Source organism: Sylvia atricapilla, chromosome 5 (assembly GCF_009819655.1).
Source record: "Sylvia atricapilla isolate bSylAtr1 chromosome 5, bSylAtr1.pri, whole genome shotgun sequence".
Classification (NCBI taxonomy): Eukaryota; Metazoa; Chordata; class Aves; order Passeriformes; family Sylviidae; genus Sylvia; species Sylvia atricapilla.
In genome coordinates this window covers 23,079,555-23,107,345 of record NC_089144.1, presented here as the reverse complement: position 1 = coordinate 23,107,345, position 27,791 = coordinate 23,079,555, and the positions used below count along the sequence as shown (strand labels likewise).

Below are 27,791 nucleotides of genomic sequence, written 5' to 3'. Positions count from 1 at the left end.
GAGAGCTGTGGGACTGGAATGTCAAAGGCTTTAATTAGAAAATTATAGGAAACCTCTGGGCTCAGGGGGAAACCGCGGGATGGGCAGAGCCCGTGGGGAGGGGGAGCACCCCAAAGTGCCGGGGGGACACCCCAAAGTGACCTGAAGGGCTGGGCAGGGTAACAGGAGGGCTGGCACTGCCCAAACTGCTCCAGCCCGCAGGCACAGAGCCCCCACCCGCTCTGAGCCCCTGACCTGTGCTGAGCCCCCCACGCTGGGGGGCCTGGAGTGGGCCTGGGGGTCCCTGGGCAGTGGGGCAGGGTCCCCAGGCAGCAGGGAGAGGTCCCTGGGCAGTGGGGGGGGTCCCCTGACACTGGGGCCGGGTCTCCAAGGGGTCCCTGGGCAGTGGGGCAGGGTCCCCAAACACTGGGCCACGTCCCCAAGCAGCCCCCAAACCCTGGGGAGGGGTCCTCAGCAGTCCCTGGACACCGAGGAGATGTCCCCGAGCCCTGGGCACTGTCCCCACACCGTGCTGAAGGCACTGGCACCCCCACCCTGGGCTGGGGTCCAACAAGCGCTGCCCCCCCCACCCGGGGACCCCCTCGCTGCCCCCCGTTTTTGGGGCGGGGGGTGCGCTGCGGGGGCTACTTCTTCCTCTTGTTGCCGTGCCGGCCCTCAGGCCGCGCCCCGTCCGAGCTCCGCGTCGTCCCCTCGGTGCCCCGCGCCGTCCCCTCGGTGCCCCGCGCCGTCCCCTCGGTGCCCCGCGCTGTCCCCTCGGTGCCCCGCGCTGTCCCCTCGGTGCCCCGCAGCCCGTTGCGCTCTCCCCGCTCCCGGGGGGGCCCTTTGTGGCGGGCGGGGCTGGGTCCCCGGCGGGCCAGCGCTCGCAGCAGCCCCGCGGTGGCGGCCACCAGGTAAAGGGACCAGAGCAGGGCGGGCCCCGAGAAGGGGCGGCACAGGAGGCGCAGCCGGGCCAGCAGCCAAGGCAGCACCGCCTCAGCCCGGCGCCGCAGCGGGGGCTTGTCCTGCGGGGACAGCGCCGTCACACACGGGCATGGCGGGGGGGAGACGGGAAAAGGGGGCAGGGGACAGGCAGGGAAGAGGGGCAGGGGGAAGAGAAGGGCGGATCATGGGTCAGTGAAGGGGATCAGGGTGAGGGAATGGAGCCAGGGAGAAAGAGGGAAGAGGTTCAGGGGCCAAAAAACGGATTTGGGTCAGGGGACAGGGAGAGGGAGGGAAGAAGGTCAGGGGTAAGACAAGGGGGGATCGGGGACCAATAAAGGGGGTCAGGGTGAGGGAAAAATCAGGAGGGAAGAAAGGGGATCAGGGAGGGGAGTTTGGGCCAGAAGAGGGGCTAAGGGGTCTGAGGAAGAGGGAATGGGTCAGGGTTCAGCGAGAGGGAGGGAGAGGGGCTAATGGGTCAAAAAAGGGGGGTCAGGGCGAGGGAAGAGGGTCAGGGGCCAAGAAAGGGGAGTTTGGGCCAGAAGAGGGGCCAAGGGGGCTGAGGGAAGGGGTCAGGGTCCAGGAAGAGCAGCGGGCTCAGGGGCCGAAAAAGGGGGTCAGGGGGCCAAGAAGGTGGGTCAGGGGATCAAGGGCAAAGGAATAGGGTCAGGAAGGGAGGTGGGGCAAGGGAAGGGGGACCAGAGCTGTTGAAGGATGGGGGGTCAGGAGCCAGGGAGGGTCCCAGGCCCCAGGGAAGGGTCACCCACCCCCGTGCCCACCTTGAGGCCGTGCTGGCTGAGCAGGGACTCCAGCGTGGGGTGTCCCAGGGACACGGCGGGGAAGAACTCCTGCACGTGCTGCCGCCGCCACCACGGTGCCGGGCCCGGGCTGAGGGCACAGGGGGCTCAGGTGACCCCAGAGCCTCCCCCAGGCCGGGCTGGGGGGTTCAGCGGCCCCTCCCCACTCACCTGGCCTCGCTGGGGGATGTGAACCAGTACTTGTAGAGCTGGGCCCGCAGGAAGGTGGGCGGACGGCCGTGGAATGGGTACCGGGATTCGTCCGTCTGCACCAGCCGGATCACTGCGGGGCACGGCCCGGGGACAGCCCAAACCCAAAGAGGGACATTCAAACACAGCCACGGACACCCCAAATCCACCCGGAGACATGGCGTCAGAGCCCAGGGACACCCCAAACACACCCGAGGGACACCTGAGGGGCTGCGGGAACATCCCAACCCAAACAGGGCCACAGGAACACCCCAAACCCAAACAGAGCCACAGGAATACCCCAAACCCAAACAGAGCCACAGGAACACCCCAAACCCAAACAGGGACCCCGCACACCCCCGGCCCCGTGTCCCACCGTCGGGCTGTCCCTGCAGCAGGCGCAGCACCAGGGAGCTGAACCAGGGGCTGCTCTGGTGCGACCCCAGCGCGGCGAACCAGAGCTGCCAGTCCAGGCGGGGCTGGTGCGGGGCCACCACGGCCGGGGCTGCGCTCACGTTCCCCGGCTTGTACATGAACTCGATCTCCTGCGGGATGGGGAATAGCTGCCATGGGAATGGGGACACCGGTACAGACACGGGGACACCGGCATGGCCACGGGGACACTGGCCTAGCAACGGGTACATTGGCATGGCCACAGGAACACTGTCATGGGGACACTGTCACAGGGACACCAGCATGGCCACAGGGACACTGGCATGGGGACACTGGCATGGAGACACCGGCATGCCACGGGTACATTGGCATGGCCATGGGGACACTGGCACGGGGACACAGACACAGGGACACTGGCACAGGGACACTGGCACAGGGACACTGGGACAAACCCTGCAATACTCTGCGTGGGACTGGTCTGGAAGGTCCCTTCCACCCCAGAATCCCAGGATTCTGGGGCAGGACATCTCCAGGATCCAATCCAAGCAAGTGTCTCATCCTGCCCAGGGTCACTACAGTCCCAGGAAAAGGACATTCCCACCCCAAATTCTGGGATTTTGTGCCCATCCCTCCATGTCCAGCTGTGCCTATTGCTCAGTGTCTAGCTATGCCCAGCCCAGACTCACAATCCAGCTGTGCCCAGCCCTCAGTGCCCATCCATGCCCCATTCCTGTGCCCAGCCTCACCGTCCAGCTGTGGCCATCGTAGCTGCCCTCCAGGATGACCTCTGGCCGGCCACCCACGCCGGTCATCCTGCGGAAGAGCCCGTAGGAATTGACCACCTGGAACCTCTCCACGGCCCCGAACATCTGGTGGATGCCGGGCCACAGCTTCCCGTTGGACTCGTGCTCGATGTAGGTGAAGGGCACCTGGGGGGGCAGCAGAGGAGCTCTGTCACAGCCTGAGGGGGGGTTCTGGGGGTCCCCCATGGCCCTGTGGCCCCCCCAGGCCTCACCAAACTGACGGTGAACAGGCCCACGGTGGCTGTGGCCATGATGGCCCACTGCAGGGTGGCCCAGAGCTTCCAGAAGCATCCACGGACGCAGGCACAGCTGGGGAAGGTGGGGGGCACAAAGGGAGTGTTAAGGGGGCAAAAAGGTTTTGTCCCCCCCCACAGTTTGGGGGGGTTCCAGCTGCAGGTGAGGGGTTAAGCCCCCCCCCCATTGTGTCTGACTGCTCCAATCCCAGAGCAGGGTCACCCCTTCCCAGCCCCCAGTGTCCCCTGACACCCCTGGGGGCACCCCACACCCCTGGCAGCACCCCGGTGTCACCTATATCCCTGGGGAACCCCAGTGTCCCCCACACCCCCGAGGGCACCCCAGGGTCCCCCACACCCTGGGGAGTACTCCAGTGTCCTCTACACTCCTGAGGACACTCCACACCCCTGGGGGCACCCCGATGTCCACCACACCCCAGTGTCCCCCACACCTCTGGGAGCTCCTCAGTGGCCCTACAGCCCTGGGATCACCCCAGTGTCCCCTCCACAGCCCTGGGGATACCCCAGAGGCCCCTCACCCACCGGTACATGGCCATCAGGATCTCCCAGGACAAGGACAGGAAGGCCACCCCCACCAGTGGCAGTGTCACCGTGCGCAGCCACGTGGTGAACTCGTGGTAGGTGAAGGCTGCAGGGAGGGACAGCCCTGGGCTCAGGGGGGTCCCTGGGCCCCCCCGGGAGGGGTCCCCAGGGCTGTGCCCCCCACACGTACCCACTCTGGACTCCAGCAGTTTCCTGTCCCAGTCCAGCTCCAGGCCGAAGTAGCGCACGGTCCAGTAGAGCAGCAGCCCGTAGGTGCTGAGCTCCAGCACAGTGCTCAGCATCCAGCCCAGGCTGGGGGGCCAGGCTGCTGCAGGGAGGGGGCTCAGAGCCTGCCTGGGACCCCCCCTCACAGCCCTGGGGGCACCCACGGGCACAGGGCCCTGCCTACAGTGTCCCCTGGAAAGGACACCCCCAAAACCCCATCTCACAGTGGGGATACTGGGTGCCCCCACTGTGAGGAGGGAAAGGCCCAGGAGCAGCAGGGCCACACTGGGATACAGAATTCCAAGGGGTGGGAACCCCCTGAGGGGTGATAGAAACCCCAGGAAGGATGGCCTCACACAGATTATTTGTTCTTCCTTAATTCCCTGATTTCAGGGGGAAAAGAAATCCTCCTCCTGCCCCCACACCCAGCTCTGAGTCATTGGAGCTCCAGCCCCAACACCAGGGAGGATTCAGAGAATCCTGGAATGGTTTGGGTGAGAAGGGAGCTCAGAGCCCCTCCAGTGCCACCCCTGCCATGGCAGGGACACCTCCCACTGTCCCAGGCTGCTCCCAGCCCCAGTGCCCAGCCTGGCCTTGGACACTGCCAGGGATCCAGGGGCAGCCACAGCTGCTCTGGCAATTCCAGCCCAGCCAGGAATTCCCAGTTCCCAAGATCCCATCCATCCCTGCCCTGTGGCAGTGGGAAGCCATTCCCTGTGTCCTGTCCCTGCAGGCCTTGTCCCCAGTCCCTCTACAGCTCCAGGCCAGGCTGGGTGGAGATAAGAGCACCCTGGGACAACAGGAGGTGTCCCTGGAATGGGATGGGATTTAAGATCCCTGATCCCACAGCTGTGCCCCACATCCTTAGGGTCTCCCACGGGCACAGTCTGGGCTGGGTTTGGGACCCACAGCTCCCTTGTCTCCCCGGAGAAGACCCCCAGCCCACCCCGGGGGTCTCACCGGGGCTGTGCCTCCTGCGGGGCCGGCCCAGCCAGCGCCCCACGTGCTCCTCGTCCAGCAGGGAGAAGGCCAGCACGATGGTCAGCACGTTGAAGAAGTTGTAGTTGCCTGTGAGGATGATGAGGACCTGCAGCAGCACCTGGGGAGGGGGCACAGGGAGGGGTTGGGGGTGTGTCACAGGGCCAGAGGACACCGGGCACCCCCCAACCAGCACCAGCAGTGTGGGCACCAAACCCAGGGGCACCCCAGTGTCCCCCTCTATAGCCCTGGGGCATCCCAGTGTCCCCACACGAGTGTCCTGCAGCAAGGAGCCAACCCCAGCTCTGAAGAGACCCCCATGGGGACCCCCCTGGCACAAAGGGGAACACTGGGGGGCCCAGAGGGGGTCATGGGACTGGGGGACAGATGACACAGGACATGGGACACCCCACCAGATGTCCCAGTGCCCACAAAGCGAGGAACCAGCCCCTCATGGGAACCCCCTCTGACACAATGGGGGGCACAAAGGGTCCCATGGGGTCACAGGGAACACAGGACACACACCCCCTGCAGCCCCCCCTGAGCAGGAGCCCACCCCATGGAGCCCCCTGGGGAGCCCCCCAGCCCCAGAGCCCCCGTGCCCACCTGGCAGTAGAAGGCGAAGAGGCGCAGGCGGCGCAGGGGCGCGAAGAAGAGCACGGGCACGGCCACCTCGATGACGTAGGTGGCCACCACGCTGAGCTTCTGGAACCACACGGGCAGCTGGTGGGCCAGCCAGGCCCCCGGCGTGGGGATGCACTGGCTCTCATAGTGGTAGGTCAGAGCTGGGGACACGGGCAACAGGGGTTTGCCACAACTCCCAAAAATTCACCGTTCCCAAAACCCCACCCATTCACCGTTCCCAAAAGCCCACCCCAATTCTGGGTTAATGCTGATTTACCCCGCCCCAGAGCACAGGGAAAAGCTTCCCGGGGCAAAAATATTGTCAAATTCAGTGGTGCTTCAGGGCTCAGGGATACAAGCGGTTTCATGGGGGGCTTTCCATAACATACTTCCTAATAATTCACTGGAATTCCAGGTTAATGCATGAGCCCCCCAAAGCTGCATCCCCTCCCCAACACCTGAACCCCCAAAGCTGCACCCCTCACCTGTGAACCCCCCATGTGGAGCAGCAGCTCATAAGTTTAACGACCCCTAAAATTGGGAGATTCCCCCCAAAACCTGAGCCCTCAGAGCTTTCCCACACCTGTGACCCCTCCCCAACACCTGCACCCCCAAAGCTGCACCCCTCACCTGTGAGCCCCCACCAAGTGGGGCAGCGGCTGGTGAGTTTCACCACGCCCGAGGCGAACATGAGGCGGAAGAGCAGCCAGCGCACACCCCAGAAGGTGACAGCGTCGTGGGGTCTCCAGGCTGGGGACCCCCCTCGCCTCAGCAGCCTCAGGGGGGCCACCAGTACAGCCAGGAACCCGGCCTCCAGCAGCAGGCTGTCCCTGGGTGGGGGTACAGGGCTGAGACCCCCACCCTGCAGCCCACAGCGGGCTGGGGACACATGCACACCGCATACAGGGGGCTGGGGACCCCATCCTGCTGAGCCCCCACTGTCCTGCAGTCTCCAGAGCCCCTCACCCCAATGTGCCCCAGTCCCCAAAGTCCTCCCGTCCTTGTCCCCAATCCCACTGTGCCCCCTACCCCAGTCCCCAGAGCCCCCCGCATTCCCTTTCCTGCTCCCCAGAGTCCCCTGAGCCCTGTTCCCAGAGCTCCCTGGGCCCCCCACCCCAGTCCCCAGAGCCCCCCACACCCCTCACTCTAGTCCCCAGAGGTCCCCACCCCACTGTGTCCCCTGTCCCCTCGGCAACCCCTGTCCTGCCAAGCCCCTTTGCCCTGGTCTCCAAAGCCCCTGTGCTCCCCACCCGTGTCCTGGGGAGCTCCCACTCCATTGTGCCCTCTGTCCCAGACCCCACAGCTCCCCATGTCCCCTATCCCAATCACCAGAGCCCTCCACACCTCTGTGTCCCCCATCCTACCCCCAGACCCCTCTGTGCCCCCCACCCCACTGAACTCCCTGCCCAGGATGGATCCCCCAGCCCTGAGCCGCCCAAAACCCCCCGGGGAGGGAGGTGGCACTCACCACTGGAAGTACAGGAAGACCTGTCCCACCTGCAGAGAGGGAACAGGGGCTCAGCCGGGGGCTCTGACACCCCCAGACCCTTCCCCATGGGGAGAGGGGTGGGCACAGACCCCCAGGGCCCCCCTGGCCATGGAGGAGCCTGGGCCAAAGCCATGGAGCAGCGGGAGGTGACAGCCACGCCAGGAAGGATGGCCTCACACAAATGATTTGTTCTTCCTTAATTCTCTGATTTCAGAGGGAAGTGAAACCTCCTCCTGCCTAGTTCTGAGTCACTGGAGCTCCAGCCCCAACACCAAGGAAGATTCAGAGAATCCTGGAATGGGCTGGGTGGGAAATGACCCCAGAGCCCCTCCAGAGCCACCCCTGCCATGGCAGGGACACCTCCCACTGTCCCAGGCTGCTCCCAGCCCCAGTGTCCAGCCTGGCCTTGGCCACTGCCGGGGATCCAGGGGCAGCCACAGCTGCTCTGCCAATTCCAGCCCAGCCAGGAATTCCCAAGATCCCATCCAGCCGTGCCCTGTGGCAGTGGGAAGCCATTCCCTGTGTCCTGTCCCTACAGCCCTTGTCCCCAGCCCCTCTGCAGCTCCAGGCCAGGCTGGGTGGAGCTAGAGCACCCTGGGACAGTGGGAGATGTCCCTGCAATGGGATTTAATGCCCCATATCCCACCTCAACCATTCCCTGACTCCAAGATCAGGAGTGCCAGGAGCTGGTGGGACAATGCCAGCACCCCCCAGACCCCAGTGTCCCCCGGTGTCCCCGTACCTGGTAGAGGGACAGGTAGAACATCCTGAGCAGGGCGAACACCAGGCAGTCCCGCATGGCCTCGAAGAGCAGGGCCCCGAGGGCGCCCAGGAGCCCCAGCAGGCACAGCAGCTCCATGCCCTGCTCCGTGTCCAGCCCCAGGCGCGGGCTCAGCCACAGCAGCGTGGGGGTGTCCTGTATCTGCTCCCACAGCCCCTTCCCGCTCAGCCGCAGCACCCGCCGTGCCGGCAGGATCCCCTCGCGACCGTACAGCCCTGCGGGGGGCCCGGAGTCGGCATTCCCGGGAAGAAAACCCGGAAAAACCCCGGCATTCCCGGGAAAAAATTCGGCACTTTCCCAAGAAAACCCTCGCCATTCCCAAAAAAATCTCGGCATTTCCAGGAAACTCCCCCTCGGGATAACCCCGGCGTTCCCGGGATAACCCCTGGCGTTCCCAGGGAAAAAAAAAAAAAACAAACAAAAAAAAAACAAAAAACAAAAACAAACAAACAAAACATTTCCAGGAAAAATCCCGGAAAAATCCTGGCAGTCCCACGAAAACCCCGACATTCCCTGGAAAAACGCAGTATAACCCCGGCATGGCCGGTAAAGACCCCCCGGCAGCACCACCGGGAGCAACCCCGGAGAAGCCAGGGCTGCTGCAGGGACAAACCCAGATCCCATTCCTAGGTTTGTCCCTGTCTCCATCCCGGTGGGAAGAGCCCAGGTGTAACCCGGGAGCTGCCAGAGCCACGTGGAAGCGACGGGAGGCGGCTGCCGGGGGCTCCCGGTGCTCCCGGAGAGCGGCACGGGGAGATGGAGGCGGCGGGAGGAGGGAAGGAGATAACGGGGATAACGGAGGGATCAGCCCGGCAGCGGGAGAGGGATGGCGACTGTCCCTGTCCCGGCTCTGGCCCTGCTCCACCGGCCCCGGCCCCGATCCCAACCCGGTTTCACCGATCCAACTCCTGACTCCACCGGCCACGTCCCCGGCCCTGTCCCGGTTCCCGCACCCCTATCCCGGTGCTGTCACGGTTCCCCCGGTCCTACTCCCGGTCCTGTCCCGGTTCTCCAAGCACCACTCCTGCCTCCACTCGTGGTTCCTCCAGCCCCACTCCTGGCCCTATCCTCGTTCCTCCGGCCCCACTCCCGACCCTGTCCCTGTTCCCATGACCCCACTCCCGGTTCTATCTCGCTTCTCCCGGCTCCACTCCCGCCTCTCTCCCGGTTCCCCCGGCTCCACTCCCGCCGCTGTCTCCGTTCCCCCGGGCCCGTCCCGGGCGCCCTCGGCGGGTTACCGGGGATCTGCACGTAGAGGGAGCCGAAGGCGGCGATGTAGACGGCGGCCAGCCCGGCCAGGAACAGCGTCCGCGGCCGCGCCGCCTCCCCCATGGCGGCCATGACGGCCCCGGCGGCGCGCGGCGATGACGTCACCGAACGCCGTGACGCCACCAGCGCGCGGGGCGCGTCACGGAGCGCGGGAAGGACAAAAATGGCGGCGACGATCGGGGGATGAGGAGCGGGACCGGGATCGAGGTTTGGATGGGCACCGGGGTCGGGATCACAACTGGGACTGAGGTTGAGCACGCGGTTGGGGCAGGGATTGGGGTCGGGGTCTGGATGGGGATCGAGTCGGGGTCGGAACCGAAGTTGGGGTTGGGATCAGGATTGAGGTTGGGATCGGGACCGCGATCACGATCGAGGTTTAGAGCGCTGTTGGGGTGGGAATTGAGGCCGAGATCGGGATCAAGATCGGAGTTGAAGTTGGCGTTGGGATCGGGATGGGGACTGAGGCTGAGATCGGGACCGGGGTACAGTTAGGGATGGGAGTTGGGGTCGGGACAGGCGATGGGATCGGGGTAAGAATCGGGATCGGGACTGGGCTCCAGATGGAGATCGGGTTTGAGGTAGGGGTCAGGGTCGGGACTGAACCTGGGATCAGGATCAGGGTCAGGACTGGGATCACGGTCGGAGTCAGAATCAGGGTCAGGACTGGGACTGGGTTTGCGATCAGGGTCAGAATCAGGACCAGGCTTGTGAGTGTGGTTGGGATCCGTGTGTCAGGACTGGGATTGCTGTTGGGATGGGGTCAGGGCCAGCCCTGGGGTCGGGATTTTCCAACCCAAACAATTCGCTGCTGCCTGGTTCCAGCTGTGATTCCTGCAGAGCTTCCTCTGGGGCTGTCCCCTGCCCTGCACCCCAGGATATTCATTCCCTGTGGGGTCCCTCGTGAACTGAGAGCCTCCAGGCGGGTTTTGGGGTGTCTCCAGCCGGGATCCCACCATGGAAGAGGTGGATTCCCGCTTCCTGCACCTGCTCCAGCCCATCCGGGACCTCACCAAGAACTGGGAGGTGGATGTGGCTGCACAGCTCGGGGAGTACCTGGAGGAGGTAAATGGGTCACCCCCTCTGAGCCCTGTCCCTGTGCCACCCCAAATCCCGTGGGGTGGGCTCAGCCTCTCTTCCCGCCCCTCACAGCTGGAGCACATCTGCATCTCCTTCGACAATGGCAAAACCACCATGAACTTCATGGAGGCAGCACTGCTGATCCAGGGATCCGCCTGCATCTACAGCAAGAAGGTGAGGAGGGATTGGGATCCCTGCCCCATCCCAGCCCTGTCACCCCTGAGTTGCCCCAAGGCCCTGGGGTCACCCCAGAATTCCCCCTTGGTTTCAGATCATTGATTGGAATTTCAGTCCATGGTTCCTAAATTTGATCCCTTTGGGGGTGTTGGTACCCAGAGCAGGAATTTTGCTGTTCTCCAGGTGGTTGGTTTTTTTTTTTTTTTTTTTTTTTTTTCCCAGGGGTGGGACATAAAATCTTATTTTGTCACAAAATCATGGGATATTGGATCTTTCTGACCACAGAATCCTGGAATGGTTTGGGTGGGAAGGGACCCCCAAAGCCTCTCCAGTGTCACCATGGGCAGGGACACCTCCTACTGTCCCAGCTGCTCCAAATTCCAGGGATTTCCCCAAGCCTGGCCTTGGAACAGCTGAAAAAACCAGGAAAAGAGCAACAAACCCCCATGGAATTGACCTCCATGATGGGAGGGGGGAGCCCCTCAGGTGGAGAGGCTTTCCTAGGGGCTTTCCCCCTTTTCCCAGCTCCAGGTGCTGTTTTCCAGGTGGAATACCTGTACATGCTGGTCTGCCAGACACTGGACTGCATCTCCAACAAAAAGTTAGTGGGATTTTGCCTTCCCAGAGGGGGATTTGTCCTGCAGAATCTTTGTCTGGGTCTGTCCTGGTGCTGCCCCGACCCTGGGCCATCCCCACTCCCATTCCTTGCCCTGGGAGGTGCATCCCAGCCTTAAGAATGACACCACAGGGATAACACACAAAACCAGGGGTGGGTTTATTTCTGGTTAATGGTGATTTAGGAACCTTTTCCCGAAGGAAAATCCCTTTGGAATGTGCTGCCAGCACATCCCCACTCCCATTCCTTGCCCTGGGAGGTGCATCCCAGGCTCAGGAATGACACCACAGGGATAACACACAAAACCAGGGGTGGGTTTATTTCTGGTTAATGGTGATTTGGGAGCCTTTTCCAAGAGGAAAATCCCTTTGGGATGTGCTGCCTGCTCTCCTGGGCTTCCACATTGACACCAAGAGGGAAAATCCCATTGTTTTTCGGGATTTTCCCGCCTGGAGGGGCCCCAGCAGGGCTGGAGGGGCCCTTTCCCACCATTCCCGTGGATGCTGAGCCTGTTTGTCCCCAGGAGGGAGAAGCTGCCCACTTCCCTGGACCCCGATGGCCGGGATGCTGACGCCACCTTCACGGACAGGGAGGAGGAGGTGAGGTGGGGTCTGTGCCCCCTGTCCTGCCCCAGGGGGACCCTCGGGGTCCCTCCCAGCTGGGGTGACACCCCTGGGGTTCTCCTGGCAGTTCCTGTCCCTGGACGACATCCCAGAGACCAGCCAGGCCAGCGTGGACATGAGGAGGGATCAGCAGCCTGCTGTAAGGGCAACCAGCTGCGTTTTATCCCTGCGTTTATTTCTCTTTTTCCTCCTTTTATTGCTTCTTTTCCTCTTCTGTTTACTGCTCATTTTCCTCCTTTCTCCTTTTATTTCTTCCTTTGTTCCTTTCCTCTCTCTTTTTATCCCTCCTTTTCTTCCTTCCACTTTTTATCTTTCTCCCCCTTCTTTTCATTCTTTTCTGTTTTATCACTGTTTATCCCTCCTTTTCTCCTCTTTTTATCACTCTTTTATCACTCCTTTTATCCTTCCCTTTCTCCTCTTTTTATCCCTCCTTTTCTCCCCCTTCTTCTACCTCTTTTTCTCCCTTCCCCCCTCATTTTCTCTCTCCTTTTTCCTCATTTTCTCCCTTTCCTGGGTGAGTCCCAGTGCCACCCAGCCGGGGTGGTGGCCTTGGGGACAATGCCACCTTTCCCAGGCTCTGTCCCACCTCCCTGTCCCCTCTCAGGCTGTGAACATCGTTCCCTTGACCCCGATGTCCCTGGTGCCCCCGGAAGAGGGGGAGAAGAAGGAAAACCCTCTCCTGAGGTGCCACTCCTGGGAGTGTCCCTTGTCCCCTCCCCTGCTCCTGTCCCTGGGTGGGATTGTCCCTTGGTGGGATTGTCCCTTGTCCCCTCCCCAGCTGTCCCTGGATGGGATCGTCCCTTGTCCCCATCCCTGCTCCAGTCTCTGGGTGGGATTGTCCTGTGTCCTCTCCCTGCTCCTGTCCCTGGGTGAGATTGTCCCTTCCCCTGGGTGGGATTGTCCCTTGTCCCCAGCCCTGCTGCAGTCCCTGGGTGGGATTGTCCCCTCCCCTGGCTAGGACTGTCCCTCGTTCCCTCCCCTGCTCCAGCCGGGACCCCTCACTCCAATCTCACAATTGGGATCCGTCAGGGAGCAGGAAGCTCCCGGCACGTTTGGGGACATCCCGGCCAGTCTGGGGCTGCAGGGAGGGTTCGGGCTGAGGCTGAGCTGGCCCGGGGGCACGCTGGGGACGTTGGGGACAGTCCCCGTGATGCTGTCCCCGCAGCCGGCGCGGCGAGGTGCTGGCCAGCCGCCGGGATTTCCGCATGAACACCTCCACCCCGCACGCCTCCGGGGCCTTCCTGCTGGAGCTGGCCGGCCTCTCCCCCACACACCCGCAGCAGGAGCAGCACCTGGGGACAGCCACAGGTACCTGGGGACCCCTGGGCTGTCATTGTCACTGTCGCTGCCAGGAGCTCACCTGTCCCTGTCCCCTGCAGCAGCTCCGGAATCCGCTGGCTGTGACATGGCCCCGGTGCAGGCACTGAGCTTCTCCGAGGAGACAGGTGAGGGTGGCACCTGCCATGGGGTGTCCTGTGTCCCTCCAGGATCCTCTGGAGGACGGTGAGGGGTGAATTCATCCTTGACACATCAGGCTCTGCTCCCAGGGAACGGGAGGACAGGGAATGGCCTCAGGGTGGATTTTTGGGGAATTTCCTCCTGGAAAGGGCTGTCCATCCCTGGCACAGGGGTGGGGTTCCTGTCCCTGGAGGGGTTTAACGTCCCTGTGGATGTGGCACTTGGGGACACAGGCAGTGGTGGCCCTGGCAGTGAAGGGAACGCTTGGATTTGGGCTCTGAGGGATTTTCCATCCCAACCATTCCCTGCTCCTGCCTCTCTGCTGCCCCTTGGTCCTGGCAGGAGAGGCTCCTGGGGGGATTCCTTGGCAGACAGGGTGAGAATGGGGGGGTCCTGGAAGCTTCTCCAGTCTCTGCCCGTTCCCACCCCTCCAGGTGCCGCAGGACCTGATGATGACGATGTTCCCGGGATGCTGGGGGATGACGTGGAAGTGACTCCAGTCCCCAATGAACACATCCAGGCTCAGAGGGTCTGTGTGGGCTTGGGGGGCTGCCTGTGCTCCTTCCCTGGAGCCCCTCATTCCTTCCCCAGAGCCTTGTGTTCCTTCCCTGGATCCCCCCACTCCTTTCCCTGGATTGCCCCACCCCGTTCCCTGCCCCCCAGTCCCTCACTGTCCCCCTCTGTGTCCCCAGAGCACGCCCCGGACCCGGGGGTACATCCTGCGGGAGAGACCCCCCAGCCAGGACCCCAAACCTCACAGCAAGGTAAGGGGGGCACTGCAGCCAGGGGGATCCCAAATCTGAGCCGGGGAGATCCCAAATCCGGGCAGGATGGGATCCCCTGGGATCCCCGGAGCCCCTCCCCATCCTCCTTCACCTCTGTGCCAGGAGGAGCCCAACCCGTGGCAGAGCCTCGACCCCTTTGGAGACTCCGAGGACAAGCCCTTTAGGAAAGGTAATTTTGGGGTGAAACTGAGGAGATGTGGGAGAAGGGGCAGCATGGCCCAGGGTGGGTCATCCCTGGCCAGGTGTCCCTCAGTGTCCCCAGTCCCACAGTGGGTTATTCCTGCTGCCACAGGGGGACATTCCCAGCCCTGTGACATCCCCGAGTGTCTCTGTCCCCAAGTTGGGTCATTCCCAGCCCCACAACATCCGCTCCCCAGCCCCTTGTGGTGGCCACACACCCGGTGTCACCCGTGTCACCTGCAGGGAGGCCCTTCCTGGTGCCACATGGCCTGGAGGATACGGTTGGGGGCAAGAGGAAGAGGAGGGGCCCGAGGAAGCTGCAAGATTTCATCCGATGGTTCTCTGCAGTTGGTGAGTGATTCCCCGTGGGATCAATCCCAAAGGATTTAAAAACCTTCAGCAGAGGGGGTTGAACAGCCCTGTGCATGTGGCACCTGGGGACACGGCAGCGGTGGCCTTGGTCCCTCTAGATGGGCTCAGAGGGCTTTTCCAACTTGGAATTTCCACCCAATGGTTACTCCTGGTCTGCTCCCCACAGACACCACCACCATGGAGGGCAGGAAGAGCAGGAGGAAGGGGCCCACCTTCGCAGGTGAGGGGGACATGGGCAGGGCTGGGGACACCGGGGACCACGTCTGCAGTGGGGAGGGCAGCCCAAAAACTGAGGGGAACACCAGGGACCGGATCCTGCAGTGGGGCAGGAAAGAGAGGAAGGACACCCCAAAAGTGGGGGGGAATGGATACCAGCCCCTGCAAAGGGGAAGGGCACCCCAAATCTGGGAAGGGCCTGGTATGCCTGGGGGGCAGTTTCTGCTTTGGGGGGCGCAGAGGGGCCACCCCAAACCCTGTTCCCACCCCTGCAGACCTGGAGGTGCTGTACTGGCGGCAGTTCAAGGAGCGGATGGCGGCACACAGGAAGCTCCAGAACCGGGGGGTGAGTGGGCTAGGGGCTGAACTGGGGGGGGGCTGGGGGGCTCCAGCAGCCCCTTCCCACGCTCTGGGGGTGCTCAGGGCTGTTCCTTCCCCCAGGAGCCGCTGTGGGAGCAGGAGCAGGAACGCGGGGCCGACTGCGAGGAAGGGGCAGGTGTGGAACCCGAAACCCCAAATTCTCCCTGCCTGGGGAGCCTTTCCGCCCCTCCTGGGGGCTTGGGGGGATCCCAGGGGACACTGAGTGGTGTCCCCATCCTGGCAGATGATGATTTTGTGGAGCACGAGGACGTGGACCATGAGGACATGGAGCCCGAGGCACTGGGGGAGCTGGGGGAAGGATCCCTGGGTGAGCTGCTGCCCTCCCAAATTCCCTGTGCCCTGTCTGTCCCTGAGGGTCCCCCATCCCTCCTGTGGGGGTTGCTGGGTGTTGTCCCCCCACCTCTGGTGACCCCGTTTTCCCGCAGAGCCCCCAGAACCCGGATACGAGGAGCTGGTGCGGAGGAACGTGGTAGGTGCTGGTGTGGGGCTCTGGGGGTGACTCCAGAGGGTCACGGTGTCCCCAGAAGGGGCTGGGGGTGTCCCCAGGAGTGCCGGGGCTGTCCCCATTCCTGTCTCTGTGTCCTCAGGAGCTGTTCATGGCCAGCTCCCAGAAGTTTGCACAGGAGACGGAGCTGTCCCAGCGCATCCGGCTCTGGGAGGAGCGCATGGAGCCGCTGCTACAGGAGCAGGCAGGGACCCCTGGGATGGGCTGGGACCCCCACAGTGGGCTGGGATCCCCAGGGTGGGATAGAACCCCCAGGGTGGGCAGGGGGCTGCCAGTGACCCCTGGTCAGCCCTGAGCCCCTCTGCCCCACCCGAGCTCCCCAAGCCCACCCCAGAGTCCTCTGCCCACACTTGAGCCCTCCTGTCCCCTCGCTGTCCCCCCCATACCTGCAGGAATTCTGTGCCCCATTCCATGTCCATGGGTACAGGCTGGCACTGGCTGGTGACAGTCCCTGACCCTTGCTGCCCCCTCGGTGTCCCCAGGAGTCCTGTGCCCTGTTCAGTGTCCAAGCACTGACCAGTGTCACTCGCTGTCCCCAGGAGTCCCGTGCCCCGTTCAGTGTCCGTGCCTACGGGCAGTCCCTGACGCAGCGCTGCTCGGAGCCCGGCCGGTGGCACTCCCTGGCCAGCCTGGTGGCCGGGCAGCCCCCGTTCGAGGTGTGCCGCTACCTGCTGGCCTCGCTGCAGCTGGTAAGGCTTCGGGGGGCTCCGGGGGGCTCGTCGGGTGTGCCAGCACCCCGGGTGACCCCTGGCTGTCCCCTCCCCAGGCCAACGACGCGGAGGTGGAGCTGGCGCAGGAGCCGGGGCTGGAGGAGGCGCTGGACACGGCCCGGCTGCGGCTGCTCTCGGCCCGCCCGGCCCACGAGAGGTTCGAGAACTTCCAGCTGCCCTCACAGAGAGACCCCGGCCCCAAATAAAGCCCCACGACCTTGCGAAGGAAAAGCCTCTTCCGTAGGGGAGTGGGGGTGGCTTCAGTCGCCTGCACAGGAATCCCCCACACCCATGGGGGGAGGTCTGGGGGGGCTGCAGGGGTGGGAGAGGCTGTGGGGGGTCCCTTTGCCCACCCATTCTTTGTCCCCCTTCTTTTGGGGAGGGGTCACTTCACTCACCTACAAAGAGCCCCCCGCCCCATGGGACACTGCTGGGGGTCCTTCAACCTGCCCAGCCTATACCCCTCACCACAGACTATTTCTGGGGGCTGTCAGGTGTCCCCTTCCTGCCCCGTGACACCCCTGGAGGGTGTGGCCATTGAGGGCTCTGTCCCTCCCCATGTGACAGCCCTGGGGGCTGTTAGGTGTCTCTACCCGACCATGTGTCACTCTTGGAGGGCGCAGGCTCTGTCAGAGCTTTGGCCCTCTCACAGGACATACCTGGGGGGTACTGGGGGCTGTCAGGCGTCCCTACAGCCCAACGTGACACCCCCGGAGGGTGTGGGCTCTGTCCCTCCCCATGGGACACACCTGAAGACACTGTCAGATGTCCCCTTCCTGCCCTGTGACATCCCCGGAGGGTGTGGGCTCTGTCCCTCTCCATGTGATGCCCCTGGGGGCTGTCACCTGTCCCTCTCCCCCATGTGACACCCCTGGGTGTCATTTCCCACCTGTCCCTCCCTCCGTGTGACCTCGCCGTCCCCACAGCCCGGACCAGCAGAGACCGCACTCCGGGCCGGGCTCCCCGCCGTTTATTCCCCTCCGGCGGTGGCACCGGGCGGCGCCAGCGGCTCGTAGCTGTCCATGTGTCCCCTGACGCTCCGCGCCACCTCCTCGGCCGTGCGGGAGCGGCTGTAGCAGTCCCGGAAGATCCCGTCGGGATCCAGCAGGAAGGTCAGCACCGAGTGATCCACCACGTAATCCCCGTCGTCGTCCCGGGGCCCGGCGCTCACGTAGACCCGGAATTGTGCCGCCGCCTCCCGCACCTGCTGGGCGGAGCCGGTGAGCCCCACCAGGCGCGGGTGGAAGTCCCGCAGGTACCGCGCCAGCGCCGCCGCGTCGTCCCGCTCGGGATCCACCGTGATGAAGAGCGGCTGCACGGGCGGCAGCGCCGGGTCGGCCTCCAGCAGCCGCACGGCGCGGCTCAGCTTCTCCAGCTCCTCGGGACACACGTCCGGGCAGTGCGTGAAGCCGAAGTACAGCAGCACCCAGCGGCCGCGGAAATCCGCCTTGCTCCGCGCCGCCCCCGACGTGTCCTGCAGCTGGAAGTTGCCCTGGCCCAGCGACAGCGAGCGCAGGTGGTGGAGGCGACGCTCCCGCCGCTGTCGCTCCTTTTGGTGGCGCAGGTAAAGCCACCCTGCGGCCACCCCGCCCGCCACCGCCCCCACCACGGCCAGGCGCTGCCGCAGCGGCAGCCGCGGGGCACCGGGGGCAGCGGACAGCGGGCGCCGCGCTGGGCACACGGCGGGGCACAGGCGCTGCAGGGGGCGCAGGGAGCGCAGCATGGCGGGGGCTGTGAGGAGGGGGCAATAGGGGGGTCAGTGCGTGCCCCTGTGTGTCCCCTCCGCCGTGGGTTTGGACCTCGGTTCTGTGCCCCGAGTGCCCTCTGAGCCCTCATCCCGCCGCTCCTGGTGTGCTGGGAGCCCCCACTTTGTTCCCCAAATGTCCCCTAACTCCTCATTCCATCCCTCCCTATCCCCTTGGACACCACACTTGTCCCCAAATGTCCCCTGACTCCCTATGCCCCTGGACCCCCCCGCTGTCCCCAGGTGCCCCCTGCCCGCCCCCTTTGCGACACTCCGGACCCCCACCCTGACCCCCGCCCTGTCCCCGCTATTCCCGGGCCCCCTGCTCTGTCCCTAAACCGCTCCCTGACCCCTCAGCTCCCTCTCCCCGCCACCCGCGCTGTCCGGTCCCCGCCGACCTTTGACCTCTGCCCTGTGACCCCGCGGCCCGTCCGCCGCCGCTCCCGCCCCGAGCGCCCGCGCCGCCGGCGCCGGAACCGGAAATACCGTGAGGGGGCGTGGCCGCGGCGGGAAGCGCGCCTCGTCTATGAATACAGCGGTCAATGTGTGGGCGTGACCCAAGGGGAAGGGGCGCGGTCAATGGGAGGGGGCGTGTCCGGACCCCCGCGAATTCCCCGCTCCCACCATTAGGTGGCGCCACCGCCCCGCGCCGCTTCCCTGAGACTCGGGGGTGGGGGGTAAATCGCGACATGGCCCCGATATCGCGACCATTGCCGTTTATTGCGAGTCCCGGCACGGCCCGGGGAGGGATCCCGAGGGCAAGATGGTCTCGGCCACCAGCGGCGGCTGGTCCTGGGGGGGCTCCGGGCCGAGGCGCAGCGCGTCCTGCAGCTCCCGCCGCCCCTCCGCGCCGAGGGTCCCCTCGTGGTGCACCCGCAGCCAGGGCTGGCCTGAGAGAGGGGACACGGGGGTCACCGGGGGCCTCTGATACCCCAGATACCCCTTCCCAACTGGGATGCACCCTCAGCCGGGGCTCGCTTTGGGGAAGGGGACACGGGGGTCGCTTTGGGGTTACACGAGGCGATCGGGGGTGGCCTCGCCCCTCTCACCTGCCCGCAGGTGCTGCCCGGTGCCCACCAGCAGCTCGGCGCCCACGCGGGGGTTCACGGGGTCCCCGGCCCGCGCCCGGCCCGCGCCCAGGCCATGCAGGACCCGCGCCACCGGCAGCGCCCGCACCTGCTGCACCCAGCCTGGGGGGACACGGGGGTAAGCGGGGACAGGGACATGGGGGGGACAGGGACATGGGGGATAACCCCAGCCTGGGGGGAAACAAGGGTCGGGGGTCAGGGACATGGGGGATGACAGGGCGATGGGGAGGGGACAGGGACATGGTGGAGGACAGGGATATTGCGGGGGAGTCACGGACAGGGGCATCCCTCAGGGATCAGGGACATGCATGCACACGCGGAGACAGCCCAGGGGTGTGGGGCGCGGGGGGGTTCAGGACCCCCAGAACACGGGATTGGGAATCAGGGACCCTCGAGGCGCAGGGTATGGGGCAGGGGGTTTGGGGGGCACACAGGATTTGGGGCAGGGAGTTTGGGGACACAGAGGGTGGGGGACAGGGAGGGTGCAGGTGAGGGCTCTCAGGGTTAGGGAAACAATTCGGGGGAGTCTTGAGCATCCCAGGGCGGGTGGAAGGGTAGGAGGGCCTAGATGGAGACGGTGGGATGGGGGGACCCTCAGCCCCTCGAAGGGATATGGGGTGAAGGGATGCAGGGTTTGGGGTGGGATTTGGGGTGGGAGTCCCCCCTGACCTTCCTGCGGCGCGGGCAACTCCTCGCAGACCTTGGCCTCACCCAGGAGCTGGCGGCGCTGGGCAGGGGTCCCGGCACAGAGGTCCCGGGCGGTGTCGGGGGGCACCCCCTGCGCCCCCAGCATGGCTTCGAAGGTGGCCAGCGCCGAGCCGTCGTCCAGAGCCCGCGCCAGGCGCTCCCTGCCCTGCTCGGCCCCCGCCGCCAGCCCGCACTGCCACAGCAGCACCCCGCCTGCACCCCGAAACCGGGACACGGGCTGGGACCCCTTAAACACCGCCCCACAGCCCCCCTGCACCCCAAAACTGGGACACGGGCTGGGACCCCTTAAACACTGCCCTACAGCCCCCCTGCACCCCGAAACCGGGACACGGGCTGGGACCTCTTAAACACCGCCCTACAGCCCCCCTGCACCCCAAAACTGGGACACGGGCTGGGATCCCTTAAACACCGCCCTACAGCCCCCTTGCTCCACCCCGCCTGCACCCCGAAACCGGGACACGGGCTGGGACCCCCAAACACCGCCCTACAGACCCCCTGCTCCACCCCACCCGCACCCCGAAACGGAGACACCGGCTGGGACCTCAAACACCGCCCCACAGCCCCCCTGCACCCCAAAACTGGGACACGGGCTGGGACCCCTTAAACACTGCCCTACAGCCCCCCTGCACCCCGAAACCGGGACACGGACTGGGACCTCTTAAACACCGCCCTACAGCCCCCCTGCTCCACCCCGCCTGCACCCCGAAACCGGGACACGGGCTGGGACCTCAAACACCGCCCCACAGCTCCCTTGCACCCCAAAACTGGGACACTGGCTGGGACCCCTTAAACACCGCCCTACAGCCCCCCTGCACCCCGAAACCGGGACACGGGCTGGGACCCCTTAAACACCGCCCTACAGCCCCCCTGCACCCCGAAACAGGGACACGGGCTGGGACCTCTTAAACACCGCCCTACAGCCCCCTTGCTCCACCCCGCCTGCACCCCGAAACCGGGACACGGGCTGGGACCCCCAAACACCGCCCCACAGCCTCCCTGCTCCACCCCGCCTGCACCCCGAAACGGGGACACCGGCTGGGACCTCAAACACCGCCCCACAGCCCCCCTGCACCCCAAAACTGGGACACGGGCTGGGGCCCCTTAAACACCGCCCTACAGCCCCCCTGCTCCACCCTGCCTGCACCCCGAAACCGGGACACCGGCTGGGGCCCCCACAGGGACCCCCACTCCTGCCCCTCTGCGTCCCCTCACTCCTACTCGGCCCTGCGCGGGGAAGGGGAAGGGGACGGGACCCCAGGCGGGGCTTAGGGGGGGACAGAGTGTGTGCGAGGGGGATCCCGGGATTGGGGATTCAGGACCGGACACAGGCCCCCTGTCTGCGGACCCCTTGTACCCCCGTGTCCCACACTGACCCAGGGCGGTGACCAGGTGTCGCAGGTCGGGGGGCCCGGCCCCCTCCAGGCACTCCAGCGCCTCCAGCACCTCCAGCGCGTTGCCCACGGCGCGGCCCAGCGGCTGCTCCATGCGGGTCAGCAGGGCCGCGGTGCGGATGCCCAGGTGTGTGCCCACCTGCACCTGAGCGGGGACAGCACGGGCGTGGCAGGGACAGCGAGCGGGGACAGCGGGCAGGGATAGGGATGGACGGGGACAGGGACAACAAGCGGGGACAGTGAGCAGGGATAGGGACACGTGGGGACATCGATAGGGGCAGGGGTAGAGGACAGGCAGGGGCGGGGACAGGCGGGGGCAGTGGGAAGGAAAACAGACAGGGGCAAGGGACAGCAGGTAGGGACAGGGACAGCAGGCGGGGACAGTGGACAGGGACAGGGGCAGGGATGGGGAACAAGCAGAGACAAGCCGGAGCAGTAGGAAGGAGAACAGGCAGAGACAAAGGACAGCAGGCAGGGACAGGGAAAATGGGCAGGGACAGGACACGTGGGGACACGGACAGCCAGGGGCAGGGACGGGAGCAAGGACAGGAACAAGGGACAGGAACAGAGACAGCGGGAATGGCTCGGGACAGCAGGCAGGGACAGAGGGAGGAGATAGCGGGCAGGGGTCCCGGGGGTCCCCGAGGTGTCACCAGGCTCTGTGCCAGCTCCCGCGCGCTCTCCTGGGTGGGGTACAGAGCTGCCTCCCCGAACTTCACATCGAGCACCAGCGCCGAGAGCCGCTCCGCCGCCTTCTTGCTGAGGATGGAGGCTGGGCCGGGCGGAGGGGGATCACTGCCTGCGCCCCCTCCCCGCCTGTCCCCGCCTGTCCCCGCCTGTCCCCGCCTGTCCCGTGTGCCCGTACCGGTGATGAGCGGCAGGCTGTCCACGGTGGCGGTGACGTCGCGCAGCCCGTAGAGCACCCGGTCGGCGGGCACCAGCTCCGCGCTCTGCCCCACGATGCAGCAGCCCACCCGCGCCAGGATGTGCTGCATCTGCGGGCAGCGGTGCCGCGGGGGCGCCCCGGTGACACACCGGTGACACACCGGGAGCACCCCACTGGCACCCCGGGGGCGCCTCGATGACACCCCGTTGATAACCCACTGACATCCCACTAACACCCCAAGGGCATCTACACCCCACTGACACCCCATGGGCACCCCAGTGACGTCTCATTGACTTCCCATTGACATCCCATTGACACCCCCTGGGTATCCACACCCCACTGACTTCCTCCCATCAGCACCCACCCCTCCCCTTCAGGCCCCATCAGCACCCCACGGGCACCCCACATCCCACTGCCACCCCACTGGCACCCCATGGGCACCCCCATCTTCCCCTGCATCCTTTTGGGACTCCACAACCCATTGGCACCTGAACCCCATCAGTACCCCAAATGACGTCCACCTCCTCTTTGGATCCCGTGGACACCCCATTGTCCCCCATTGTCACACCCCACCCCTCTGGAGCCCCGGTCCCTGCAGGGTGTGGCGTCCCCGTGGTGTCCCCGTCTGTCACCTCCTCGGGGCTCTGCGACACGCGGAACCCGGGAATGGCCTCCAGCTTGTCCAGGGTGCCCCCGGTGTGGCCCAGCCCGCGCCCGCTGATCATGGGCACCTGGAGGGGGGCACACAGGTGGGCACAGCGACATGGAGACACCCCTGTCCCCTCCCCGTGTCCCCCTCACCTTACAGCCGCAGGCAGCCAGCGCAGGGGCCAGGGCCAGGCTGACCTTGTCCCCAACGCCACCGGTCGAGTGCTTGTCCACCAGCAGCCCGTGCCAGGCGGGCGGCCAGGCCAGTGTTCGGCCAGAGCTGGCCATGGCCTGGGTCAGGGCCAGCGTCTCACCCTCCTCCATGCCCTGCAGCCGGATGGCCATCAGCATGGCACCTGGGGACAGCGTCTGGTGTCACCTCCCCTGACCCCTGTCCCCAGCCTGACCCCTGTCTCGCAACCGGATGTCACCAGCATGGCACCGGGGGGCACACGGTGTCACCTCAGTGCCCCCCCGAGGACCCCCACGCAGCCACGTCCTGGGGTCCTCCTCTTGTCCCCCCAGCTGTGTCCCTCTGCCATGTCCTGGGGTCCCTCTCTTGTCCTCCCAGGGTGGTCCCTCAGCCGTGTCCCCTTCCCAGGAGCCCTCGGCACATCCTGGGGCTTTCCCTTGCTGGCCCTCTCTCTGCTGGGGCCCCCGGTGCCCCCGTGTCCCCTGTGCCCGTGTCACTGCCCTGGCCGTGTCACTCCTCTGTGCCCGTGTCACTGCCCTGGCCATGTCTCCGTCCCCATGGCGCGTCCCCGGCCGTGTGCCCCTGCACGCCCCCGGGCTGTCCCCACCGCACCGATCTGTCCCTGCTGCGCGGTGCCCTCGGTGACGCCGCGCACGAAGCTCCGGATCTCGGCGTCCTCCAGGCGCTCCCCGTCCCGCTTCTTGCGGATCAGGCTCGGGAGCGGGGTCGGGGCGTCCATCCCTGTCCCGGACAGCCGGCCCCGCGGTTTGGGACAAGCCAGCACCGGGGTGTGACACAGCGGTGACGCCCCCACAGTGGCACAGGTGGCACCCGAGCCGCGCCCCGGTTGCTCAGCGCCGCCAGCCCGAGCCCGCGCGGCCGCGCCTCCGGCGGAGCTGCCGGGACCTGCCCGTGCCCGGCCTGGCCCCGTGCCCCGTGCCCGCTGCCCGCGGGAGGCTCCGGCCGTGGACTCTGAGCCCGGGGCAACGAGCGGGGCACGGGAGAGGCCGCGGCGGGGGGTGACACGGCGGTGGCACGGGGCCGGGGTGACACGAGGGGTGCCCCCCCCGGTCGCTCATTCGCCGTGGACACTCGCAAGTGATGGCCGGGGGCTCTGCCCCCACTGTCCTGCTCCCCAAATCCCACTTCCTGCCCCCAACCCCCCCCACTCTGTCCCCCAGCCCTGAGTCCTGCTCCCCCAAGTCACCCCTTGGAGCGGCGAGAGTCCCCAGGGTGTGGCAGTGACACGTGTCCCCTCCTTGTTCCGTGTCCCCAGAGCCCCCCCATGGCCCGAGAGCCTGGATGGGATAATGGGATGGGATGGGGTGGGATGGGACCGCAGCAAGGAGAGGGTTTGGTATCACATCCTCACTCCTGGCACGTCCCACCCCGGCCATGGGTTCCCCCCTCCCTGACCTCGCCAGGGTCCCCCTCGGGATGGCCAAAAGGTGGCTTTAGGGGACCCCCCCAGCCCCCCGTGCGGCGCAGCGGGACACAAGGAGAGCGAGGCAGGGCTGCTGCTGCTGCAGTTCGTGTTTGTCACAAGCCGGCAGTGCCACCCACGTCCCCGCTGCCCTACAGGGGCGAGTCCATCACGGGGATCACGGCTTCCGAGTAGCGAATGCCGAAGGTCTGTCCTTGTTTCCGGCCCTGCGGGAGCACAGGGGCGGTGTGAGGGGGACGGGCTGTGGCGGCTTCCCTGTCCCCCGTGCCTGCCCCCGTGGCCGCTCACCTCCCGGGGCGTGTAGTCGCTGGGGCCGGGGGTGTCGGAGACGGGCGCGGAGCCGGTCCTCCCCGCCATGATGCAGCGGGGGGCCCGCGCCATGTACACGTTGGTGTCCACGGTGTTGTACTTGCTGGGTCCTGGGGTCTGAGGGGACACGGGCGGCTGCCGCGACCCTCTGGGCGCCGGTACCCCACACCCTGCTACCCCAACCCCTCAGACCCCCTGCACCCCACACCCTTGACACCCCGGACCCCCTGCACCCCACACCCTGCTACCCGGACCGTCTGCACCCCACACCCTGCTACCCCAACCCCTCAGACCCCCTGCACCCCACACCCTGCTACCCCAACCCCTCAGACCCCCTGCACCCCACACCCTTGGCACCCCGGACCCCCTGCACCCCAGGGTCTTTGGCACCCCAACTCCCTGAACACCGGTACCCTACACCCTTGCCACTCCAACCCCCCCGACCCCTGGCACCCCACAACCCTGGCGCCCCAACTCCCTGGACTCTCTGCACCTCACACCCTTGTCACCCCAACCCCCTGGGACCCTGCTACCCCAAATCCCAGCACCCCAGTCCTTTTACGGCTGATCCCCCAGCCCCCCGGGCCCCCTTGACCCCCCAAATCCCAGCCCCCCGGTCCCCCCGTCCCCACCCTTTTCTTGTCGTCGAAGATGCTGGGGCCTCGCCCTGTGAAGCTGTACTGGGGGGCCGAAGCCTTGATCACCTGGCGGGGGCCCATCACGGGGGGCAGCTGGTAGCTGGCTGGGCCTGGGGGGGGACACGGCTCAGGGGGGCTTCACCCTCCCGCGGCTGGGGAGGGGGTCGGCACAGGCGGGGCACGTCGGGGAGCCCAGGGGGATGGGGGATCCCAGCCCGAGGAGGAGATGGGGGGCCCAGCCCAGCCCAGGGGGTGATGGGGGTCCCGGCCCAGGGGTGGGATGGGGATTGCAGCTCAGCCCTGGAGGAGATTAGGGGGTCCCAGCCCAGACGGGATGCTGGGAGTCCCAGCCCTGGTGAGATGTTTGGGGTCCCAGGCCGGGTGGGATGTTGAGGGGCCCATCCCCGGAGGAGATTAGGGTGTCCCAGTTCAGGTGGGATAATGAGGTCTGAACCCTGGTGGGATAATGGGATCCCAGCTCAGGTGGAATGTTGGGGGTCCCAAACCAGGTGGAATTATGGGTGTCCCAGTCCGGATGGGTTTATGGGAGTCCCAGCCCAGGTGGGATTATGGTGGTCATAGCCTGGACGGGATTATGGGGGTCACAGCCCGGATGAGATGTTGGGGGTCCCGGCCCCGGGGCTCCCATCACGCCCCCCCGTCTCACCTGGGGTCTGCAGGGGTTTCTCGGCGCGGCTCCGGGACTTCAAGGAGCAGATGGGGGCCGAGGGCACGGTGACCCTGGTGGCCCGCTCGGGGTCATAATGCCCTGCGAAGGGGGCGAGCGGGGCTCAGCCTCCGTCACCTCCGGGCTGTCCCCCCGCCCCCCCGGGGGTCCCGGCCCTCCCTCACCTGGCCCAGGCGTGTTGCTGGCCCGCCGCTCGCGGGGGCGGCCGCCCAAGGTGAAGCCGGGGACGCGGTCGTGGCCCCGCGCGGTGGAACCGGGGGGCACCAGGTACTGGGGGCCGGGGGAGCGCGGCTCCTCGGAGCTCTCCAGCTTCAGCCCGAAGCTGTAGGCGGGGCCGCGCCGGCCGGAGGGGTCGCGCTGATCTTGGCCTGGGGACATCGATGTGCTCGGTGGGACTCGGGGCCACTCCCCGCCCCGGTTCCGGTGGCCCCCGGGCCCCGCACTCACCCATGCTGCCGGGGAGCCCGTACTTGGGCCCGGGGGTGAGGAGGCGGGTGGAGACGGGCACTCGCGGCCGGTGGGGTCTCCAGGGGCCCACCCAGCTGTCCTCGGGCATGGGGGGCTCTGCCGGCGGCGGCCGCCCCTCAGCTCCCCCGGCCGTGCCCTCGGGGGGAGACCGCGGTGTCCCCAGCGCGGCTGCCCGGGGTGCGCGGGGTGGCAGCAGCGGCGCCGGCGGGCGGTGGTGGCGGTGGTGGCGGCGGCGGTGGTGGTGGCAGCGGCGCCCTGGTGACGAGTGACACCGCCGGGCCGCGGGAGCCGGCGGCCGCGGAGTGGTGGCCGTGGTGTCACAAAGGCCGCGGGGTTCCGGGGCTTTGGTCACCCCCCGCGCTCGGCGCCCCGGGGTGACAACGGCGACAGCGGCGGGGGAGGAACGCGGGAACCCCGAGGGTACAGCCCGGGGATAAAATCCACCCCATAGATACATCCCATGGATAAAACACAACCCACGGATAAATGCCAGAAATCCACCCCATGGATACATCCCAAAAAATACCCCATGGATACATCCCAAAAATATAGCCCATGGTGTGTTTTATCCAGCACCCCATGGATAAAACACACCCCACGGATAGAACAGACCCCATGGATGCATCCCAAAAAATCCACCCCATGGATTGACCCCCAGCACCCCATGGACGCAGCCCTGGCACCCCACAGATGCACCCCCAGCGCCCCATGGATGCACCCCCCGTACCCTAAATCTGAGCCCCCAGAACTCCACGTGCGATGCCCCCGGACCCCAGGGACAGCACAGGAGGGACACAGAGACACAGGGACACAAGGACAGGAGGGGACAAGGGGACACAGGGACAGGGGAACAGGGAGACTTGGGGGATGTGAATGACATAGGGGGGACATGGGGACAGCGGGGGACATGGGGAGAGCGCGGGTCACGGGCACACAGGGAGAGGGTAATGGGCTGACAAAGGGACATGGGGACAATGGGGCACATCGAGGGGCTCATGGGGATGTGGGGACATGGAAATGTGGGGGACACGAGCAGACACGGGAACACAGAAACTGGCTGAGACCCCCAGGGGCTGCCTTGGGGACAACCCTTCGCCGGGGGACACCTCTGTCCTGGGGACACCTCTGTCCTGGGGCACCCCGTCCCTTGGAGTCACTTCTTCTCTTGGGGACCCCCCTATCCTGGGGACACATCTTGGGGACACCACATCCCTTGTGGACACCCTGTCCTGGGTGTCCCATCC

At 66.0% G+C, this 27,791-nt stretch overlaps 5 protein-coding genes across 5 annotated transcripts; 1 reads left to right on the top strand and 4 right to left on the bottom strand.

The window, feature by feature from the left end:
* Positions 1–14: 14 nt before the first annotated feature.
* On the bottom strand, positions 15–9,354 carry LMF2 (lipase maturation factor 2). Its single transcript, XM_066318924.1, has 14 exons — positions 9,212–9,354; positions 7,935–8,188; positions 7,172–7,200; positions 6,334–6,533; positions 5,686–5,864; positions 5,062–5,200; positions 4,067–4,201; positions 3,877–3,982; positions 3,313–3,409; positions 3,044–3,226; positions 2,281–2,449; positions 1,887–1,998; positions 1,698–1,806; positions 15–1,001 (listed from the first exon to the last, which is right to left on the bottom strand). The coding sequence occupies exons 1-14, from the start codon at positions 9,312–9,314 to the stop codon at positions 624–626; spliced, it is 2,193 nt and encodes a 730-aa protein (XP_066175021.1). The 5' UTR covers positions 9,315–9,354; the 3' UTR covers positions 15–623.
* Positions 9,355–9,407: 53 nt separating this feature from the next.
* NCAPH2 (non-SMC condensin II complex subunit H2) lies at positions 9,408–16,548 on the top strand. The gene is made up of 21 exons (XM_066318925.1): positions 9,408–9,449; positions 10,065–10,304; positions 10,392–10,493; positions 11,042–11,097; positions 11,636–11,711; positions 11,803–11,874; positions 12,340–12,419; positions 12,901–13,043; positions 13,088–13,180; positions 13,628–13,722; positions 13,886–13,957; positions 14,081–14,147; positions 14,402–14,509; positions 14,697–14,750; positions 15,022–15,092; positions 15,188–15,242; positions 15,351–15,434; positions 15,553–15,596; positions 15,715–15,816; positions 16,172–16,321; positions 16,399–16,548. The coding sequence occupies exons 2-21, from the start codon at positions 10,197–10,199 to the stop codon at positions 16,546–16,548; spliced, it is 1,782 nt and encodes a 593-aa protein (XP_066175022.1). The 5' UTR covers positions 9,408–9,449; positions 10,065–10,196.
* Positions 16,549–17,290: 742 nt separating this feature from the next.
* SCO2 (synthesis of cytochrome C oxidase 2) lies at positions 17,291–18,797 on the bottom strand. Its single transcript, XM_066319595.1, is given in 4 exon segments — positions 17,291–18,073; positions 18,485–18,527; positions 18,530–18,610; positions 18,711–18,797. Coding segments are annotated over 4 exon segments (972 nt in total). The 3' UTR covers positions 17,291–17,312.
* On the bottom strand, positions 18,763–23,768 carry TYMP (thymidine phosphorylase). The gene is made up of 9 exons (XM_066320278.1): positions 23,613–23,768; positions 22,961–23,163; positions 22,785–22,890; positions 22,139–22,300; positions 21,927–22,045; positions 21,256–21,418; positions 19,844–20,074; positions 19,136–19,276; positions 18,763–18,976 (listed from the first exon to the last, which is right to left on the bottom strand). The coding sequence occupies exons 1-9, from the start codon at positions 23,737–23,739 to the stop codon at positions 18,804–18,806; spliced, it is 1,425 nt and encodes a 474-aa protein (XP_066176375.1). The 5' UTR covers positions 23,740–23,768; the 3' UTR covers positions 18,763–18,803.
* A 762-nt stretch (positions 23,769–24,530) lies between these two features.
* CIMAP1B (ciliary microtubule associated protein 1B) lies at positions 24,531–26,635 on the bottom strand. The gene is made up of 6 exons (XM_066319587.1): positions 26,527–26,635; positions 26,244–26,447; positions 26,059–26,160; positions 25,386–25,501; positions 24,733–24,870; positions 24,531–24,650 (listed from the first exon to the last, which is right to left on the bottom strand). The coding sequence occupies exons 1-6, from the start codon at positions 26,633–26,635 to the stop codon at positions 24,576–24,578; spliced, it is 744 nt and encodes a 247-aa protein (XP_066175684.1). The 3' UTR covers positions 24,531–24,575.
* Positions 26,636–27,791: the final 1,156 nt, after the last annotated feature.

Bases quoted from the DNA above. Each gene is read 5' to 3' on its own strand.
- LMF2 (XM_066318924.1), bottom strand. From the start codon at position 9,314: ATGGCCGCCATGGGGGAGGCGGCGCGGCCGCGGACGCTGTTCCTGGCC. The intron at 3,227-3,312 runs GTGAGGCCTGGG...CTGCCCCCCCAG, and splicing joins GCCTGTTCACCGTCAGTTTG to GTGCCCTTCACCTACATCGA. The intron at 2,450-3,043 runs GTGAGGCTGGGC...CCCATCCCGCAG, and splicing joins ACGATGGCCACAGCTGGACG to GAGATCGAGTTCATGTACAA.
- NCAPH2 (XM_066318925.1), top strand. From the start codon at position 10,197: ATGGAAGAGGTGGATTCCCGCTTCCTGCACCTGCTCCAGCCCATCCGG. The intron at 12,420-12,900 runs GTGCCACTCCTG...CTGTCCCCGCAG, and splicing joins AAGGAAAACCCTCTCCTGAG to CCGGCGCGGCGAGGTGCTGG. The intron at 15,817-16,171 runs GCAGGGACCCCT...CGCTGTCCCCAG, and splicing joins AGCCGCTGCTACAGGAGCAG to GAGTCCCGTGCCCCGTTCAG.
- TYMP (XM_066320278.1), bottom strand. From the start codon at position 23,739: ATGGACGCCCCGACCCCGCTCCCGAGCCTGATCCGCAAGAAGCGGGAC. The intron at 23,164-23,612 runs GTGCGGTGGGGA...CGCTGTCCCCAG, and splicing joins CGCGCAGCAGGGACAGATCG to GTGCCATGCTGATGGCCATC. The intron at 19,277-19,843 runs GTCAGGGGGGAC...GTGTCCCCCCAG, and splicing joins GTTGCCCGCGCCGCAGGAAG to GCTGGGTGCAGCAGGTGCGG.
- CIMAP1B (XM_066319587.1), bottom strand. From the start codon at position 26,635: ATGCCCGAGGACAGCTGGGTGGGCCCCTGGAGACCCCACCGGCCGCGA. The intron at 26,448-26,526 runs GTGAGTGCGGGG...CGATGTCCCCAG, and splicing joins CGGGCTCCCCGGCAGCATGG to GCCAAGATCAGCGCGACCCC. The intron at 24,651-24,732 runs GTGAGCGGCCAC...GTGCTCCCGCAG, and splicing joins GCGACTACACGCCCCGGGAG to GGCCGGAAACAAGGACAGAC.